Genomic DNA, 18,946 nt, shown 5'->3' with positions numbered 1-18,946 from the left:
CTGCCTGGGCTTCCCTCCGGTGTTTGAAAGAGGGAGATTCTGAGGAGAGTTGAGAACAGTCTACTCCCTTCCCCCCTCCACCAGCTGCTAGGTTCCTCTGCCTCACAGAGTAAATCAAGGTCGGATGCTTCCTTCAAAAAAATAGTTTATTTTGCAGTTCTCCCAGCAGCCTGGTCAGTGCACCCAAGTGGTTAGGGCAGCAGCCAGTGACGGTCTGGACTCTCCTCCACATGGAGAGGACCTTGCCCAGAAGAACCCTCCATCCCCCAGAATGGCAGCGACAGACCATGTTCCTCCACTTGCCACAGGCTCTCTCAGCCACGGGGGGGGGGGGGGGGGGGGGGGGGCTGTCTCTGGCTGATGGCTGGGCATTTCCGTTTTAACCTGGTACACCTCAAGTACTCTGGCTTGCAGTTGGTTCCCTGGGTGGCTGGGACCTCAGCCTGGAGTGATGCTTGGTACCTTCAGACACCACCCATAAGGTCAGCAGATGGCTTCCCCAGCCCCTATCATGGCACAGAGCATCTCATTCAGGCCCTGATGCTCTAGTGCCTGCCGGTGCTGGGAAAGTGTCTGAGCGAGCGGATCCAGAGTGTTTGCAGCACAGTCTTGGGTCACTGGCCCAGAGCTGTTGGCTCCTGCCATGGTATCAAGGCACAAAGTGAGGAAGTGTATTGGCCGGGGGTCCTGGGAGGGGCAAGGGGCAGGCTCTCTGCGCTCAGACAGAAGGACACTCAGTACCCCGTGGGTGGTCAATCTGCAGGAGGCACAGAGTGAGGTCCAGTCCTTGCTCCACTTGGGAAGAAAGGGTTTACAGAGCCCAGAATCCGAGGCACTAAGTCTCCAGCCATGCCAGATGCCAAGCATCCTGTTGTCCTTTATCTCTGAAGAATCTCTCTAATGGGACAGACTGTCCATGATTGTCCTGACTCACTCGGGCCACTTGAACAAAATGTCATTTTATTTTCATAAATGGAAAAAAAAAGGAAATCATTTTCGCCCCTGCTTGGGTACCTAAGTGTCTAATAAGCTTCATCACAAAAAGACATTTTCTTGGGCCTCATCTGGCGTTTTCTTTGGCCCATTTACTCCACTGAGGGGCACAAGGGGCTGAGTGCAAACCAACGTGGTGGAACAAGTGTCTCGTGATCAGACAGTGAACACTGAGACACTGGATCCCCATCCCGGGCAAAAAACCCACAAGGATCTTGGGGTGCCTGGCTCAGTTCACCTCAGAGAAGCAGCAGAGTTATCCACTGGGACAAACCCTGAAGTCCCCAGGTGAGGGAAGCCTGTGCCCACCTAGCAGGGGCACAGGGACCTTTTGTCCAGGAAGACACTGGTCAGGAACCACAGCTACATTTGGAGTGTTCAGGGTGGCTCTGTGAATTCTCCCAAAATAAGCTCCAGTGTCCCTCGAAGTCCTGCCGCACAGCCACCCCCACTGTCCAGGGTCCTGGGGATGGCCTGAGTTGCTCATCACGGGGAAGCTGGGCTCTCTGTAGTAGACAGTAGCTGAGCCACCTGTATCCGTTCGGCTGGTGTGAGGTACTGGCTCAGGTACGCCACGCAGTCCATAGTTACCTCTGGGTGTTCTTGAACCAGACTGCAGGGAAGGAGAGAGATGGCGGGGTCTCACTCTTGCCACCTAGTTCAGCGTCTCTAGGTGTTTTTGTTCAGGGCACCACATTGCTCAAAGTTCCAACTTCCTCTTACTGTGCTCACACAGGGAATGGGGGGAGGGGGAATGAGGTAGAGAGGGAGGAGACAGACAATCCTGAGGGTACATGGGATTCTGACGTGGGACCGAATGCCTCAGGGTGGCATAGCCCTTTCTAGTCACTGGTTGTGTGGTATGCTCTGAGGGACACCTCTGAGTCCCAGCTTTATACCCCAGGCAGGTTTCCAGGTGTCCTGTAAGCCACCTCCTTGGAGGCTATGGAAAGACTGGGAGAGAGTGACCAGTATCCTCAGCCCCCAGGTCTGTGGTAGAATCCTAACCAGCCACGTGCTAGCCACCACACAAGTCCTCCCTAGACCCAGCTCTGCTGCTGGGGAATGATCACTCTGGGTTATTACCTCACTATGATCCCAGCCCTGTGGCCAGCCGGTGAGCCAGAGGCTAGCCATGGGCACACCACTCACTTTTGGATAGTCTTGAGGACAGAGTCCCGCTTTAGATAATTGATGTTCTCACGGATAGTAGAGCGCAGACTGTCCCTGGCTGACCAGTGCTGTTCCAGCCACTGGACCACCACCTGGTTGCTGTCCCATAGGTACGCCTGAAAGATCAATGGGTACAGTCTACCTCAGGTGGAGATGCTGCTGCAGGGGCAGCGGCCAGCAGCCCCTAGACCCCCAGTGCCTGCACACTACAACTTCCCTCTCCCTGCTCAGGCCTACCTTGACGGCACCCTCGGTCTCCACAAACCAGCGTCGCAGCATGGACTGCGTGTGCTCGTGGCTCAGCTCCGGGCTGGCTCGGAGGATCTCCTCCTTCACCTCGGCCTCCAGCAGCAGCCGGCGCAGCCTCCAGTAGAAGAAGGTGCGTGCAGTCTTCCATTCCAGCACATCCTGTGGACATGGCCACCTGAAGCACCCATGGAGGAGTGGGGGAAGCGGGAAACGGCCAAGGCCGTGCCCCAGAATGGCTACCTGGCTCCTGCCCACCTTATCATAAGCAGGGATGTCCAGTGTAGGGGCATGAGCGTCTATCTAGGACAATAACATACAGCAGGGCTCTGAAGCACCCCATGTGCTGGGCTGTAGGCTGACAATGTCCTCTGAACCAAACTGATGTCTACATTTACTTCTGCCTTTCCAAAACTCAATCTCGGGCTAGTTCCCACAAGAAAAATGGCCGGCTACGGGCATGGGCCAGTGGACATGGGATGTCCTCTTAGGAACAGGTTATGGGCCAATGCCAGCACAAACAAGGCTCTAAGCCTCATCAAAGGTGCAAATTGAACAACCATCTGCACACACTTAAGTTACCTTTCCAAAGCCCAGGCCTCCCCGAGTCTCCTGGGCTTAAAGACAGCAGCTGCGGGTTTCTGCTGACATGCTCAGAATGAACCGCCCCGACAGCCCCCCGAGCTCTGGCTTGGCTCCATCCCAAACCCCTATGTATTCCTCTGAGTCCTGGTGGTCGTGGGGGACCCTTACAGAAATGATTCCCTTCTCCAGCATGTGGCCCGGTGTGTCATGCAGGTCGGCAAACTGCACTGCCACCTGGTGGTAGATGGGAAGCAGCAGGTCCTCCCGGGTCTTTAGCTGGCCCTCCAGCTCCTTCCGGTCCTTGTCAGGGAGCTGGGCTTTCCCTGCAGGTGAGCGGCAAACAGCGGTCAGGATTTCAGGGGCTGCGAGGGGTGGCCATGTGGGGCTGGGGCTGCGAGGAGTGGCCATGTGGGGCTGGGGTGGATTTTCTTGGTTTTGTTTTATTTGAAAAGCCACAAACAAGAGGCCCTGCCCTGTGAGAGTCCAGGCTGTGATGCCAACGCTGTTCCTAAATCAAGTTGTCCTACAGCCTTGGAAATGCGCTCACAGCCCCAAGACAGCATCTGAGTGAAACCCCAGCCTTGCCACGGGCTTCAGCATACCATCAGCTCTTGTCCTCAGACAGAAAATAAATACAGTGGGGATACACTAACTCCATGCCACAGTTCTGCCAGGGGGAGATGGGTAGGAATGAAGACAACACTGTTTACCAAGGAAATCCACACTTAGGATCCTAATAAGGGGGCCAGAAAGATGGCTCAGTGAAGAAAGGGTGCTTGCTGCCAAGCCTGAAGATCTGAGTTTGATTCCTGGGAACCACATGGTGGAAGGAGAGAACAAATTCCTGCAAGTTGTCCTGATGTCTACACATGTACTATGGTACACACACACACACACACACATACAAACACACACACACAGAGAGAGAGAGAAAGAGAGAAAGAGAGGGGAGCAGAGAAAAACACAGGTACACAGAGAGACACAGACATACAGAGAGACACAGACACACACACATAGAGACATATAGAGAGACACAGACACACATACACAGACATACAGAGAGACACAGACATACACACACAGAGACATACAGAGGGACACAGACACACATACACAGACATACAGAGAGACACAGACACACACACACACAGACATACAGAGAGACACAGACACACATACACAGACATACAGAGAGACACAGATACACATATACAGACATACAGAGAGACACAGACATACACACACAGAGACATACAGAGAGACACAGACACACACACACACAGACATACAGAGAGACACAGACACACATACACAGACATACAGAGAGACACAGATACACATATACAGACATACAGAGAGACACAGACACACACACAGAGACATACAGAGAGACACAGACACACACACACAGACATACAGAGACACAGACACACACACACTAAACGTAATAAAAAAGGAACCTCGTAAGAGGTGTTTCCAGACATAATGCCACTTCTACACAAACCCAATGTCACGAAGGTGCAAACTCAAATCCCAGAGGCCCTGGTCATCCAGAAGTTACACACTGTAACAAACAAGTGGTCAACACAGTTACAGACATCACTGACACGCCGACCTCCAAGGAGAATGCATCACAGAAGTGAAGCAAAGCCTTTGTCAAATAAGATCTGTAAAATTGTTTCTCTCTGGCTGGGGACTCTAAAGGACAGTATTGTCACCATGTTCTGGTGTTCCCCGTGGGCCACGATAGTTTGACTGACTCATGCTATGTGTATGGGGCAGCGTGCTGACTACGTGATCACAGGAGGAACTTCCCTCACCTCAGACACTCTAGAGCCTGAACCACAGATAGCCTGTCATAGAGGAACGTTCTACTGCTGGACCCAGAGATGGGTGTGGTCAGAACACAGCTCTGAAAATTAATTTCATCTCACTGAGAACACACAAACTGAAATATCTACTATCTAAGATATGTCACTTGCAGTGTCCTGTTGAAGGGGCCGATTGCAAATGTGGGCTGGCTTTGGGGGGTCTCACAGTTTGTCACATGCTCATTCTACCCATAATACACTAGAATCTGCGCCTTTGCAGACCTGGGGGTGGAGCCTGTGTGACCTGGGGGTGGAGCCTTGTGACCTGGGGGGTGGAGACTGTGTGACCCACTTACCTAGCTGTCCCACAAGCTTCTTACACACTGGGTCTATCCTCCTTATGGTCTTCACCAGATCTTTCTTCCGGAACTTAATCTCCACCGTGCCCTCGGGCTCCAGAACACCCCCCCTGGACAGAGAAGAGGAGGCAAGGGGGAGGGTCTGAGGCCAGGGGGAGGGTCTGAGGCCAGGGGGGGAGGGTCTGAGGCCAGGGGGAGGGGCTTCTTATCCTTCTCTGGGTTTTGTCCTCTGGGGTCCTAACTAACTCTGCAGAGACAATGCAGGTGACACACCCACCTGCTCTCTTTGTCCGCGTACATCTCTATGTACAGGGGGTTGATGGTGGAGTCGAGGACAACCCAGGAGCCCCCACGGAGCTCAGCATAGGGAGGGATGTAGATGAGAACGGGCTGCTTGAACAGGCGGAGACCATCCACGATGTAGGCGCCAAACTTCAGCATCTGTTCGTACATGTCTACAAAGCAAGGCCTGCTTAGGAGATTCGGGCCCACAAAGCCTGCAGCCTTCTCTGCCCTGGGCTCCTGAGGGGCGCTAGGAAAGCTGGGGCTGGTCCCTCCCTTGGTGCCCATGTGTCCTTGAGCAGGTTGTTATCCCCCATGGGTGTGTCTTCATCTGTGAACTCAAGAGCGGGGACTACCATCTTCTGAGACTCCCAAGCTCATCCACCTATCTGGTACACGCAGCCCCTAGAGCACAGGCCCCTCTGCTCTGCCTTACCAGGAGACCCCTCCAAGTCCTGCCCCCTCCCACTCTATGTGTTGACATTGCAATACGGTAACAAGAGCTTCTGTGTGGGAGCAGTACATAGGACCCCCACTGCTGTCCTCTCCATTCACAAAGGAGGGGTTTGAGGACGCGGAGAGATCACGCAGATAGGCCCCTCTCCCACCTCAGTTCCTCCTTCAGCAGCTGAGAATCTTATCTCTCTGGATATTTTGGGTGACTTAGCAAGACTACAACTACAAGTTCAGCTCTGAGGAAGGTGGACAGACATACCTTCCTCATCCACACAGGTTACCCAAGAGCTTGCAGAGCAGACCTCGCTGCCCGGCCCTTCACATGACCCCAGGAAGTCACCTGCCTCCCACGCTGGGCTCCTCATCTATAAACCAGGCGGTTATCTGACCAGCATCCTTCCAGGGCTGTCGAGAACTACCTCAGTGACACAGGGTGACTTACCCTTCATGCCGCCGGAGAAGCCTCTCCAGTTGGCAAAGATCATGAGAGGGAGGCGCTCCCTGTTGAAGTCCCTGATGACCTGTGCCGTCTTGTAGGCTGAGTCCGGGAACCACACCTGGCCCGCCTGCTGGATGATCTGTGCAAAGAGTCACTTAGGTCAGACACTGACCCTGGGACATATAGGGACAACATGGCCGGTGATCACAGCTTAGTTCTGTACTGTTTTATGTCAACTTGACACAAGCTGGAGCCGCTAGAGAGGTGGGAACCTGAACTGAGAAAATGTCTCCATGAGATGGGGCTGTGGGCAAGCCTGTAGGTCATTTTCTTAATTGGTGATTCCTGAGGGAGGGCCCCGCCCATTGTGGGTGGAGCCATCCCTGGGCTGGGTTCTATAAGAAGGCAGGCTAAGCAAGCCAAAGGAGCAAGGCAGTAAGCAACCCCCTCCATGGCCTCTGCATCGGCTCCTGCCTCCAGGTTCCTGCCCCGACTTCCTTCAGTGATGAACAGTGATGTGGAAGTGGAAGCTGAATCAACCCTTTCCTCCCCAAACTGCTTTGGTTATGATGTTTTATCACAATAGTAACCTTTATTAGGACATGTACCAGAGCTGGCGCTCCATAGAAACCCAAAGCATGGTCATATACTTAGGACCTCAACGGGTCCCCCATTCTCATGATCAGCCTGACAGCATAGGAGTTGAGGCCTCGCTGCAGCTCCCAGCAGCAGGAGTGGAGGGTGGAGCTGGGAACCATTACCATCTTGGGAAGAAGCCCAGAATATTGGGCTATTATGTGTCCTGTGGAGATATGGTGGGGGGAACAAGTAGAGCCCCCGACCAATCCCTACTTGAGGCCTCTGCTCTCTAAAGTGTCTCTGAATGGGATGAAAGGATCTACTCCTGTTCCAGTGGTCACGGTGGTCACAGCTCGTGGCCCCTCACCCTGGCCTCAGAATCCAAGTTGGCAGGGTCTGCAGGGACAGCCACCTCCACAGGCCGAGTCTCCACAGCAATCACTCCCACGGGGATGCCCCCCAGCCTGCAAGACAAACAAACACACATAGGCTCAGCATTGCAGGCAGATCTCAGGGCCTCGGGGTTCACCCCGTCGGCTGCCAGGTGTGTCCAGGTGGGAATGAGGGCTGGAAGTGGGGTAAGCTAGCTCCAAGGCAAAGGGGCAGCACTGAGTTGCCAAGAACCATGCAGAGCTATAGGCGCCCTGCTAGGGTGAGAACAGTCAGGATGGGATGGTGCCAAACCTATGGGAGCTGTCCGTCCCTCAGGCCATGCAGCTAAGATGGCAACTCTGAACCACACCCAATTCCCAGCATCCTCCTCTCACTTCAACTTCAGATTTTTGGCAGTAGGATGAAGCTCGGGACTTTGCATGTGCCGGGCAGGTACTTTGCAACCTAGCCATTTCCCGATCCTGAATTGTGACTTAAATCATCACGTCTGGCCAGCAGCTTGGGCACTGAACCAAGTCACACAGGGGAAAGGTTGAAGCAAGCCAGAATTGGTGACACAGGCTTGTGCCCTAGCTACTAGGAAGCCAAGGTGGAAAGATTGAGAGTTCAAAGCCAGCCTGGCCTACACAGCAAGAAACATACAGCAAAGGAAGTTGGAATCCAGATCAGTGATACAGCTTTTTGCCTGGCATGCACGGGGGCCCTGGGTTCCATCCTGAGTACTCAAAACTAGGGAGGGGGTGAACAATATCAAGGGCCTGGCTCAGATGGGACCATGATGTCACCACCTGTCAGCCTGGGCAATCAACAGCCAGAGCCACTGCTGCACCTCTGTTCTTTACCCATGCTATAATCCTAGCAGGGTGGAGCAGTCTCCCAAGGGAGGCTCCGTGGTGGGGGGATTCATTCAAGGACTGTACAAAAAGGGCTTCTTAAATAAACAGGGGAATATAACTAAAGTTCAATAACACACAAGTTTACAACTCTGTGGTGTGTGTGTGTGTACACGTGTGCTATGCTGCATGCGTGAAGGGGCCTTTTTCGGTCTGTTGCCTTCCACCTTTATGTCAGTCTTAGGGACTGAACTATGGGACAAGCATGTGACCTGCTGAGCCATCTCACGGTCCGATGCCTACAACTGTGCTGTTTACTGCCCATGAGACCCAGTACCATGTAGGGAACATGGGACACACATGAAATGCCTAGCACAGTGCTGTTCCCATGGTTGCAGTAATCCTTTGGACTGTATTATTATCTCCATTAAACAGACAAGGCTATAGAGGCCTGGGGATGGTGGAGCGTGAGGCCTGGGTTTGTAGCTGTGATGTCATGCTGGGGATCCGAATAGTAAGTTAGAGGACCCAGCTTCAGCCACACTAGAAGGGAAGAGCACCCTGGTGACTGGAGCCGCACAGAAGGGGATGTGACATGTAAAGAGCCGCTCATCTTTGGAAACATTTAACACCCCCCAGAGACACCTTCTAGGGGGCCCCTATGACTGTGGGACTGTGGAACTGATCTAGGGCAAAGGTCACGGCCCCCACAGTAGGTGGCAGAGGCTCTAAGGCCCAGGTTAGGCACACACACTGCACAGGTGGGTTCAACATCCACATCTCTCTAAACTGGCTTTTTCCCTTTTATTATTTATATTTTTAAATTTTTTTTAATTTTTAATTTTTGTTTGTTTTTCGAGACAGGGTTTCCTCTGTGTAGCCCTGGCTGTCCTGGAACTCACTCTGTAGACCAGGCTGGCCTCGAACTCAGAAATCCGCCTGCCTCTGCCTCCCAAGTGCTGGGATTAAAGGCGTGCACCACCACCGCCCCTGCTCCCCCTTTATTGTTGAGATCGTAATTTAATTACAATGTTTCTCTCTTCCCCTTCCTCCCTCCTTCAAACCCCTCCCATAACCCCTCCCACCTCTCCTTCAAATTCATAGCCTCTGCTTTTATTGCTATTGTATGCATATATGTATTTGTATATACATATATATTCCTACATATAACCTGCTCAGGCTGTTTAAGATTGTGTACATTTTCAGGGATGACCGTTTGGCACTAGATGGGAAAGAACACCTCTCCTGCTCCCAGCTTTCCTCCGTGGCCTGGAGTTCTCTGTATAGGGCTGAAGCATCATGGGCTTTTCCCTGTCTAGGTTGATGCATGTATTGGTGTCATCCCTGTTCAGCTCTTTGTTTATTTTTATTTTTTTATTTTTGGAGTCTGTGTGTGGTGTATAGGCACATATTGTGTGTGTGCGTGTGCGCATGTGGGCATGCATGTGTGTGCACATGTATGTGGGTGTGTGTACACGTGTACATGTATATATGTGTGTGTGTATGCCTGTGTGTTCATGTATATATGGTGTGTGGCATGTAGGCATGTGTGGGCAAGTGTGCATACATGTACGTGCATATATGTGCACACCTGTGAGTGCATGTGTGTACATGCATGTGGATGTGTGCATGCATATGTGTATATGTACGTATGCACATGTGCATGTGTTCACATGCATGTGTATGTGTGGCATGTAGACATGTGTGGGCAAGTGTACACACATGTATGCACATATGTGTACACACCTGTGAGTGCACATGCGCGTGCACATGCATGTGGGTATATGTGTGTACACGTGTATACCTGCATGTATGTGTGTGTACATGTGCATGTGTTCATGTGTATATGTGTGTGTGCCATATAGGCATGTGTGGGCAAGTTTGCATACAGGTATGTACATGTGTGTGCATATGTGTGCATACCTGTTAGTGTGCATGTATATATATGCATGTGTGTACATGTGTACATGTGTTTACATGTATATATGTGTGTGACATATAGCCATGTGTGGGCAAGTGTGCACACCTGTATATACATGTGTGTGCACATGTATACTCACCTGTGAGTGTGTGTGCATGTGTGCCTGCACGTAGAAGTCACTGTCAGTTGTCTTCCTCATTCTCTTACTCGTATTATGACACGGTCATAACCTGGAGCTCTCCACTCAGAGTGGTTGGCCAGCGTGGCTGGGCTCTGACTCCCTAACCCTAGTGCTGAGATTATACTGTAGCACCCGGCTTTTCATGTGGGTGCCAGGGATCCAGACTCAGGTCCTCCTGCTGGCATGGCAAGCACTTCTTAGCTACCGCCCCATTCCTTAATTTTTCCTTTTGCTTTCATAAAAATCTATGGACCAAGAAGAGAGGGCCCTAGTAGTCCTGGCAGCCCTGGCCTAGTGCTCGAGAGGCCCTGGTGCCCAGTGGGCAGACATGTACAGCCCACCCATCTCCAGTTACCTTGCTCGCCCAGTCACCACGGTCTGGGCCCAGGGTGCCATGATTTCCTTGAAACTGCCATGATCGAAGAATCCACTCTGCCAGGTCCCCTTCAGAGCTGTGTGCAGAAGGATGGAGGCCCTGGCTGAGGGCTGGGGAGGCCCAGGGTCTGCCTGGTGGGGTATACTGCTGCAGCCTGTGTTCTTTTCTACTGAAGGCCACAGGGAGTCCTTTACACTTACACACACACACACACACACACACACACACACACACACACACCAACAAAAACACAAAACAAAACCATGATTACAAAAGCTACATCAAAGCTGGGCAATGATGGCACACGCCTTTAGTCCCAGCACTTGGGAGGCAGAGGCAAGTGGATTTCTGAGTTCACGGCCAGCCTGGTCTACAGAGTGAGTTCCAGGACAGCCAGGGCTACACAGAGAAACCCTGTTAGGGGGTGGGGGTGGGGGAAGCAAGCTACATCAAAACAAGAATTTATTTCTCTCCAACTGCTCATATAATGCCAGACATGCTGACATCTCAAACACAGCCCCAGAGGTGGCAGGATTAGAGAATGCCTTCTTCCTACAAGGTGAGACTCCAGGAAGGGACTACCGACCCTGGAATCTTATTCTGGCCCACTGGCTACGGATCAGTATCCCTGAGAGTAAACAGGTCACCCCATGTCCCAGAGAGGCACATGGTGACATTGGTACTGCAGCCATGGCTGGGGTTGGGGATCAGGGTTGGGAGCAAATGGCTGCCATTCTGACAAAAGCTGAAAGGCCTGGCAGCAGGTGACTCAAAGGACATCGCAGTAGCTGGATGCTGGGAACAGAGCCAGCTGCTTCAGCCTCTGACTTGGGACTCGGGGCTGGCTCCACAGGATACATCACACAGTGGGAGATACCACCAGAGGGAAAGCTCTATAAAGCAGGGAAGCCGTGAGGCTCCTTCTGCTGTGGGGAGGCTCTTGTCTGTACAGCTGCAGGCAACCATACATGAACTTCTAGACATGGGCCAGGGGGTGACAGAACAGCTCAGCCTTCTCATCTGGGCAGTCCTCGTAATATAGCATGCCTCCAAGAGATAAAGGCATTCCTTGGGGAGGGAGAAAACGTGCATGCATGTGCGCGCACACACACACACGTGTGTGTGTGAAAGAAGCCAGTCTCCTTTGTGAAGTCTAGCCAGAGGGACTTCACAAGGGGCAGGAAGTAGGTAAAGTCACTGAGCACTTTAGGGTGGGAAGACCTGGCCAGCGCTGGACTCTAACCCTTGGCTCCAGATACCGAGCTGTTTCCAAGCCGTGTTGGTTCATGGCCCAGGAAAAGCACAGAGTCCAGTGTCCAGCCCCACCTTTTGAGCTCCCACGCACCCATCCCCTGCTGGGAAATGGGAAATACATAAACACTTCCATCAAAGTGGTCCTTTATGGTAGACCCAGAAAAGAAGCCCAAGACTGGGGTTCCCCCTGCCCCCCACAATCACTTTAAGACTTACTTGGGTGAGGCCTCCCTGCAAGCAGCCACCTAGGGTCATAGGGAGCTTTGGTTGGGGTGAATTCAATTTCCCTGTCGATGGGGTCGGAAGGAGTGGTGATGGGGACTGGGCTGCGATTGTCCTAGAAAAGAAGACCAGGGCTATCCAGTGTGCCCCTGTGGCATCCGAGAGCTTTCCCCTCTCTGCACATCTCTAGCTGTGCAACAGTGCCCCTCACTGGGGCTTCGAAGCAGCCCTGTGGGGTGACTAGTCAGTACAGGTTAACTGATCAGTATAGTCCAGAGTAGCCATGCAGGGGAGGCCCTGCAAAGAGCACAGCCCTGGGCATCAGGCCCCCTCACCACCACGGTGACACACTTCACAGATGAGGAAAACAAAGGCTCAGAAAGACTGGGAGGCTGCCCCAGGATTGCTGCTCCTGATGAGGAAGCCACGAATGGATGAAGGCTGTCTGTGAAGCTCGCTGTTGTCCAACATCACCCTTTTCAAAGGATCAGCAGATAGCGTCCCTGTATTCTTGTGTCCTAATGTCCTCATAACATACTTCAGAGTCTCCCCCAAAAGCAAAGGACAGGGCTGAGTATCAGAGGGGGATGGTGGGAGGAGATGGGACCCCCTACCACCACGAGCCTACCCTTACAGGTGCTCAGGCTTCAGGCTGCCAGGGAATACCGCACCTTTGGTATATAGGACAGCCAGTCCAGAATGGTGCAGACTCCCTCGAAGTCATCTGGCACGGTGACGTGGGAGACCCCGTTGGTGTGCATGATCTGCACGCCACCCAGCTGGTTGTTGGATGTGTAGACTTCTCTTCCCAGGACCTGCTTTGACACATCACAGTTAGCAAAGCCACCCCATCTGGCTGGGTTCTCTGCTCTGGCTGCTTGTCACGAAGACCTGCCAGGCAGGCTAGACCCAAACCAATCCCTTCAGGGTCTTCAGGGGAAGGGCCAGGCATTGGTGGTCTCTGTGTCTTTAAGAACTCTAGGCAATTCTAAAATGCAATCCAATTTGGGAACCATCAACACCCCTGAGATCACCCCTGAGATCCGGACAGCTAAAGGGCTCTGGCTTCACTCGGCAGCAAGTCTGTAGCGGGTCTGCCCAGGTACTGCTGCAAGAACCACGCGTGGAGCGTCTCCGTGGGCTCTGAGTGCGTATTAAACATGGAGAGTCCACAGCCGCATGGAAAATCCTGCAGGTGACAAAACATGCTCCAGGGGAATTAACTGCAGGTGAGCCAGAACACAAGCAGTCTACCCCAAAGCACAGAAGATGCAAAGGCGCTTGTGAGGCTTTCCTTGGTTTCCTACAAGCGTGACGCCATTTTAATAGTATTTTTAATGTAAGCTGGAGAGTTTGTTTCAGGAGGGCAGGTCACCAGGGGATCAGGAATCTGCAAAATCTGAAAAAATAGGGCTCACCTCTGGAAGGAAACTGGTACTGGGGATCCAAAATGTGGCGGCTGTGGTGGTTTGAATGAAAATAGCCAAATAGGGAGCAGCCTTATTAGGGGTGTGGCCTTGTTGGGGGTATGGCCTTATTGGGGGTGTGGCTTTGTTGGGGTGTGGCCTTGTTGGGGGTGTGGCCTTGTTGGAGATGTGACTTTTTTGGAAGAAGTTTGTCACTACGGGTGGGCTTTGAAGTTTCAGACGCTGAAGCCAGCCTACTGTCTCTTCTGTTGCCTGCCTATCCCCATGTGGAACTCTCTGCTATCTCCCTCCTCTAGTAACACGTCTGTGTGCCACCATGTTTCCCGCCATGACAACAAAAGACTGAACCTCTGAACCTGTCAGCCAACCCCAATTAAATATTATCCTTATAAGCGTTGCCACGGTCATGGTGTCTCCTCACAGCAGTGGAACACCAGCTAAGACCGCTGCCGAGTGAGCTGTGACCAGGTCCCCACACCACCCCTTCCCTGGCCTCGCCCATGGCACCTTGTTGAGAGCACTGGCTCCTGTGAGGATGATGTGGGAGTTTTCCACCTGGATCACCCGCTGGCCAAGCCTCACCAGGTAAGCCCCGATGCCGAGGGCGCGACAGGTTACCTTCGGAGACACACACAGAGGGGCATCTCACTGTATAGCTGGTAGAAGTCTCTAAAGGATGATGCTCCTGTCTCTGTCTCTACCTCCCAAGTGTTGGGATTACAGGTATGTACCACAGCTGCCTGGAGTCTCGTTTTCTTCTGGCACCTGCTCCAGCTTGGCTCCTGCTATTATCTGCACACTAAATGCTCCTGGGAGGCCCGGTTAGAGGTAGTGAAACTCTTAAGAGGTGGGCCCTGTGAGGGTCCCTAGGAGGCTGGAGGACTGTCACCAGGAGAACCAGGAGAGCCCAGCAGCTTCCTTTGCCCCTGGCTACCTGGCTCTAGCTAAGCAACCACGCATGCTCTCCCTTACATCCCTACAAGAGGCTCAAATTGTCAAGGCCTTGAGATCCTGTGGCCCCTCTCAAACTCCAAATTAACCTTCTCTCTTTATAAAGTATGTCCTGTGCCTTTGTCGTAGTCACAGGGAGTAAACAACGTGATTTTTATCTGAAAAGAATGGAGTCAATCAAGAAGAGTATTAGGAAGCACACACTGGCCACTGAAGGTGCTGAGCTAACCCACAATGGCCTCGAGAATATATATAAGAACTGCAGGTACATGAGTAAGGAAGGCCTGCAACAAGTCAACACTGCTGGGCCACAGTGTCCTGGGTTTCTGTTTTTGGTTTGTTTTTTAAAAAAGATTTATTTATGGGGGCTGGTGAGATGGCTCAGCGGGTAAGAGCACTGACTGCTCTTCCGAAGGTCCTGAGTTCGGATCCCAGCAACCACATGGTGGCTCACAACCACCCATAATGAGATCTGATGCCCTCTTCTGGTGCATCTAAAGACAGCTGCAGTTTTTTTTATGCTGGAGTGAGGGGGGCCGGAGCAAGCGAGGCCGGCAGAGGGCCTGAGTTCAATTCCCAGCAGCCACACACATGATGGCTCATGGCCACCTATACAGCTACAGTGTACTCATACACATAAAATAAATAAAAATAATCTTTAATAAATAAGTAAATAAATAAATAAATCTTTCCTTAAAGATTTATTTTATTTATTTTATGTGTATGAGTACACTGTAGCTGTACAGATAGTTGTGAGCCTTCATGTGGTTGGTGGGAATTTAATTTAGGATCGCTCTGGTCAACCCTGCTTGCTCCAGCCCAAAGATTTATTTATTATTATAAGTAAGTACACTGTAGCTGTCTTCAGACACACCAGAAGAGGGCGTCAGATTTCATTGTGGGTGGTTGTGAGACACTGTGTGGTTGCTAGGATTTGAACTCAGGACTTTTGGAAGAACAGTTGGTGCTGAGCCATCTCACCAGCCCTTCTGTTTGGGTTTTTGAAACAGGGTTTTGCTATGTAGCCCAGGCTGGCCCATCCTCCCTGCCTCAGCTTCTCAAGTGCTGGGATTGTGGGTGCACTCTACCACATCTAGCTCACCTCACCTTCCTGGTTTGGCTAAGGAGATGTGATTGGGTCCTGGGTCAGTGCGTGAGGACAAACAGTGAACGATGGGTTCTCATTTAAGTGTTCCATCGCTGCCTGGACCAGCACAGGATTGGAAAGGTCATGGGTGTGGGGTGCCTGGGGGGCTGGGGTGGCCTGTCCTTCCTAAAGTCACATAAATCTGTTGAACATTTGGCACCTTTATTCTCTTACTTAAGAATTTTACATTAATTTGTGTATGTATACATGTACAAATGTACTTCTTGCAACATACATGTGGAGGTCAGAGGGCAACTGGAGAGAATCTGCTCTCTTTCTGTTGCATGGGTTTCGCACATGGAACCAGGTTAGCAGACTTGGTAGCAACCACCTTTGCCGAATGAATCATCTTGCTGGGCATCTATTTTTACATTTAATTTTATACTTGTTTTTGAGACACGGCCTCAAAACTATATAGTCTTGGCTGGCCTAGAACTTGTGGTGTAGACCAAGTTGACTCAAAGAGATTCTCCTGCCTCTTTCTCAACAAACCAGAGAAAGACTTGAGACAGCTGTTAAAACTGAGACCGAACTGGGCTCTGTGAAGTTACCGGTTCAGGTGTTGTTGTATTGACAAACTTGTAGTTACACGCAAAAGGGGAAGGCCAGGTGTAGTTGGTCCTGGCACTCAAGAAGCTTAGGCAGCAAGGATCAAAGGTTCAAGGTCAGCCTGAGGTATATAGCAAGACCAAGCCTCAAAAGAGAGAGGGGCAGGCCTGGGGGCTGGCTCAGCCAGGAAGTGCTGCCAAACCACTGTGAAGACTTGAGTTTAGACTCTCAATGGCCATGGAAAACTCAGGCAAGGCTGTGCTAGGGAGGCAGAGACGGGAGGGTCCTTGAGCGCACTGGCCAGCTGTAGCCGAATTGGCAAGCTTTAGACTCGGAGAGACTCAGGTGAAAAACGATTGAAGAAGATAAGAAGATGACTGATGTTGACCTCTGGCCTCTACATGGGTGTGTGCACTCACGTGTACACATGCATGCACACACACACACATACACACACACTCACACAAAAGGGACGCAAAGGCAGGAAGAGAGCAGGAAGGCACTCACCATGCTGATGGTGACAGTGTTTTCGTAAGCCAGAGAAGCCTCTCCAGCAATCATGCCCGAGCCCCTCAGGTTCTCCACACCCAGGCTATCCTTCCCGAAGACATCCACGATGACATATCTGCAAGGTTCAAACAGGGCTGAAGTCAAGGCTCTTCTCAAAACAAACACAGGAAGTGCACATTTCCCCTGGGTCTAGGGTGGGGGTGGGGGCGAGCAAAGACAAACGCTGGGACCCAAAATAAGTCAGAGGCAAAGCGAAGATAGGCTCAGGGCTCTGCGTACTACACTTCCTAAAGATCAAGGCGGACATAGACAATGACCGTCCCCCTCTCAAACAGAGGCTCTTGGTGAAACACACTCTACCCCACATCCCACAGGAAACTAGCTCAGCCTCTGGTGTGTGGAGAGAATGGCCTTAGTTCATGACCCCAAGGGGTGAGACACATTGGCTAGCTCCCGTTGGAAATTCACAAATGCTGGGGGCTCGGCGGGTCTGCAGGAAAATGTTTTGCTGGCCGCATTTAATTGAGTTTACCAAACTTACTTTACTATGGATTTAAAAACCTTTTACGTGTCATTTACATTCCAGGAAGTCACCTAGAGAGTGATTCCCCTGAACTGGATCGAGGAAGAGGAAGACGGTTGGTAATCTCTGACATTCTCAAAGAACACACCCCCAGTGACCACTGTATCTTTTTGGATAATTGGGTCAGAAGACCTTTTGCTGGGTGGTGATGGCACACACCTTTAATCCCAGCACTTGGGAGGCAGAAGTAGGTGGATCTCTGAGTTTGAGGCCAGCCTGGTCTATGGCATGAGTTTTAGGATAGGCAGGGCTACACAGAGAAACTGTCCCAAGAAAGACAGTGTGAAAGAGAGGCAGAGATGTAGAGAGACAAATGGGGGAGGGGAAGGGAGGGAAGGAAAGAGAGAGGGAGGAAGGGAAGGGAAGAAAAGGGAAGGGAGAAGGAGGAGGGGAGGGAAGAGAGAGGAGAGGAGAGGGAAGGGAGGGGAGGGAAGGGAGGAGAGGAGGGAGGAGAGAAGGGAAGAAGGGAGGAAAGGAAAAGAGGGAAAAAAGGGAAGGGAGGGGAAAAGGAGGAGGGGAGGAGTGGAAAGGGAGGGAGAAAAGGGAAGGAAAGAGAGAGGAAAGGATGGAGGGAGGGAGGGAAAGAAGGCAGGAGAGGAAGGCAAGGAAGGAGAGGAGGGGATGGAGGAGGGGAGGGAGGAGAGAAGGAAGGAAGGGAAGAGAAGGGGGAAGGAAGAAATGAACCTTTAAAACCACATCTTTTCCCCACATGAGCTATTTTGAATACAGGATGTATCACTGCAGGTGTAGCTCTATAGTACAGCACCTGCCTAGCACATACAAGGCTCAACAGAGAAAAAGAAAGAGGAGGGAAAGAGGAGGTAGGAGGGAGGGAGGGAGGGGAGAAGGAGGGAGGACTGAATCATTCAGAGGTAACCAAGAGATTGTCCCAAGCTGTTAAGGTGGAAGTGCCCCTGCTGGCAGCTGAGGAGAACTGTGCCTACGCTAGGGCTTGCAGGCTCCTTTACCTGGATTCACCTTCATCCTCGATGTGCTTGCAGTGCACTGAGTTCAGGGAGCTGATCTGGGTGTAGTCTTGGGGAGTCAGGTACAGGTATCTAAATCCCTTAAAAACACACTTCAGTGAGCCTCGGATCCCATTCTGTGGACTCCACAGCCACCAGATGGTCTAAGCCGTCAACACCTTCCAGGGCGGCTGTGGACAGCATCAGCTGGACAGCTACACACCACATGCTCACACCGCCTGCCAACCATGGGGCTACTCCCAGCTTCTCTCTTCCTCACGCGCAGCCTCATGCTCTGTCTGTTTACGTCCTGTCTAGGGAATGTGTGTGCTCATGTGTGCACATGCGTGTCAGTGTGTGCAGGTTGGATAGCCCAAATCTGAAGGACTGGAAGTATCTCAGATGTCCATGTGTCTAGCTTAGGGGTTCCTTCTTCTAACTACTGAGGCATCTTGGGGATGGGGCGCATTCGTGTTTTGTAGGCACCTAGTGGGCACAGCACCCATTCTCAACCTGGGAATCACGACCATGGGAAACATGTATGTCTGATGTTAGGAGGAACTAAGGGGTGGCTCAGTAGCAAAATTAGAGGTATGAAGTAGCAACAAAAATACATTTGTGGTTGAGGGTTCCTAAGACCATCGGAGGCCGGGCGGTGGTGGCGCATGCCTTTAATCCCAGCACTTGGGAGGCAGAGGCAGGCGGATTTCT

The 18,946-nt window shown here is 51.8% G+C and overlaps 1 protein-coding gene across 6 annotated transcripts in view; it reads right to left on the bottom strand.

Annotated features, from left to right (window-relative positions):
- Positions 1–943: 943 nt before the first annotated feature.
- Positions 944–18,946, bottom strand: part of Acacb (acetyl-CoA carboxylase beta) — a 111,776-nt gene continuing 93,773 nt past the window's right edge. For 3 of the 6 annotated variants that reach the window (XM_031337479.1, XM_031337480.1, XM_031337484.1), the window contains 14 exons: positions 18,239–18,336; positions 16,685–16,802; positions 14,038–14,148; positions 12,775–12,918; positions 12,098–12,218; positions 10,607–10,703; positions 7,291–7,387; positions 6,348–6,483; positions 5,445–5,622; positions 5,165–5,277; positions 3,166–3,320; positions 2,404–2,574; positions 2,146–2,282; positions 944–1,606 (listed from right to left, as the gene is read on the bottom strand). In XM_031337479.1, the coding sequence (XP_031193339.1) occupies positions 1,480–1,606; positions 2,146–2,282; positions 2,404–2,574; positions 3,166–3,320; positions 5,165–5,277; positions 5,445–5,622; positions 6,348–6,483; positions 7,291–7,387; positions 10,607–10,703; positions 12,098–12,218; positions 12,775–12,918; positions 14,038–14,148; positions 16,685–16,802; positions 18,239–18,336 (1,803 nt within the window). In that variant the 3' untranslated portion in view covers positions 944–1,479. Of the gene's footprint in view, positions 1,607–2,145; positions 2,283–2,403; positions 2,591–3,165; positions 3,321–5,164; positions 5,278–5,444; positions 5,623–6,347; positions 6,484–7,290; positions 7,388–10,606; positions 10,704–12,097; positions 12,219–12,774; positions 12,919–14,037; positions 14,149–16,684; positions 16,803–18,238; positions 18,337–18,946 lie in introns of all 6 variants that reach the window. The other 3 variants (XM_031337481.1, XM_031337483.1, XM_031337482.1) reach the window with 3 other exon arrangements.

This window comes from Mastomys coucha, unplaced genomic scaffold (assembly GCF_008632895.1).
Source record: "Mastomys coucha isolate ucsf_1 unplaced genomic scaffold, UCSF_Mcou_1 pScaffold22, whole genome shotgun sequence".
NCBI lineage: Eukaryota > Metazoa > Chordata > Mammalia > Rodentia > Muridae > Mastomys > Mastomys coucha.
This window is presented reverse-complemented; position numbering and strand designations above follow the sequence as displayed.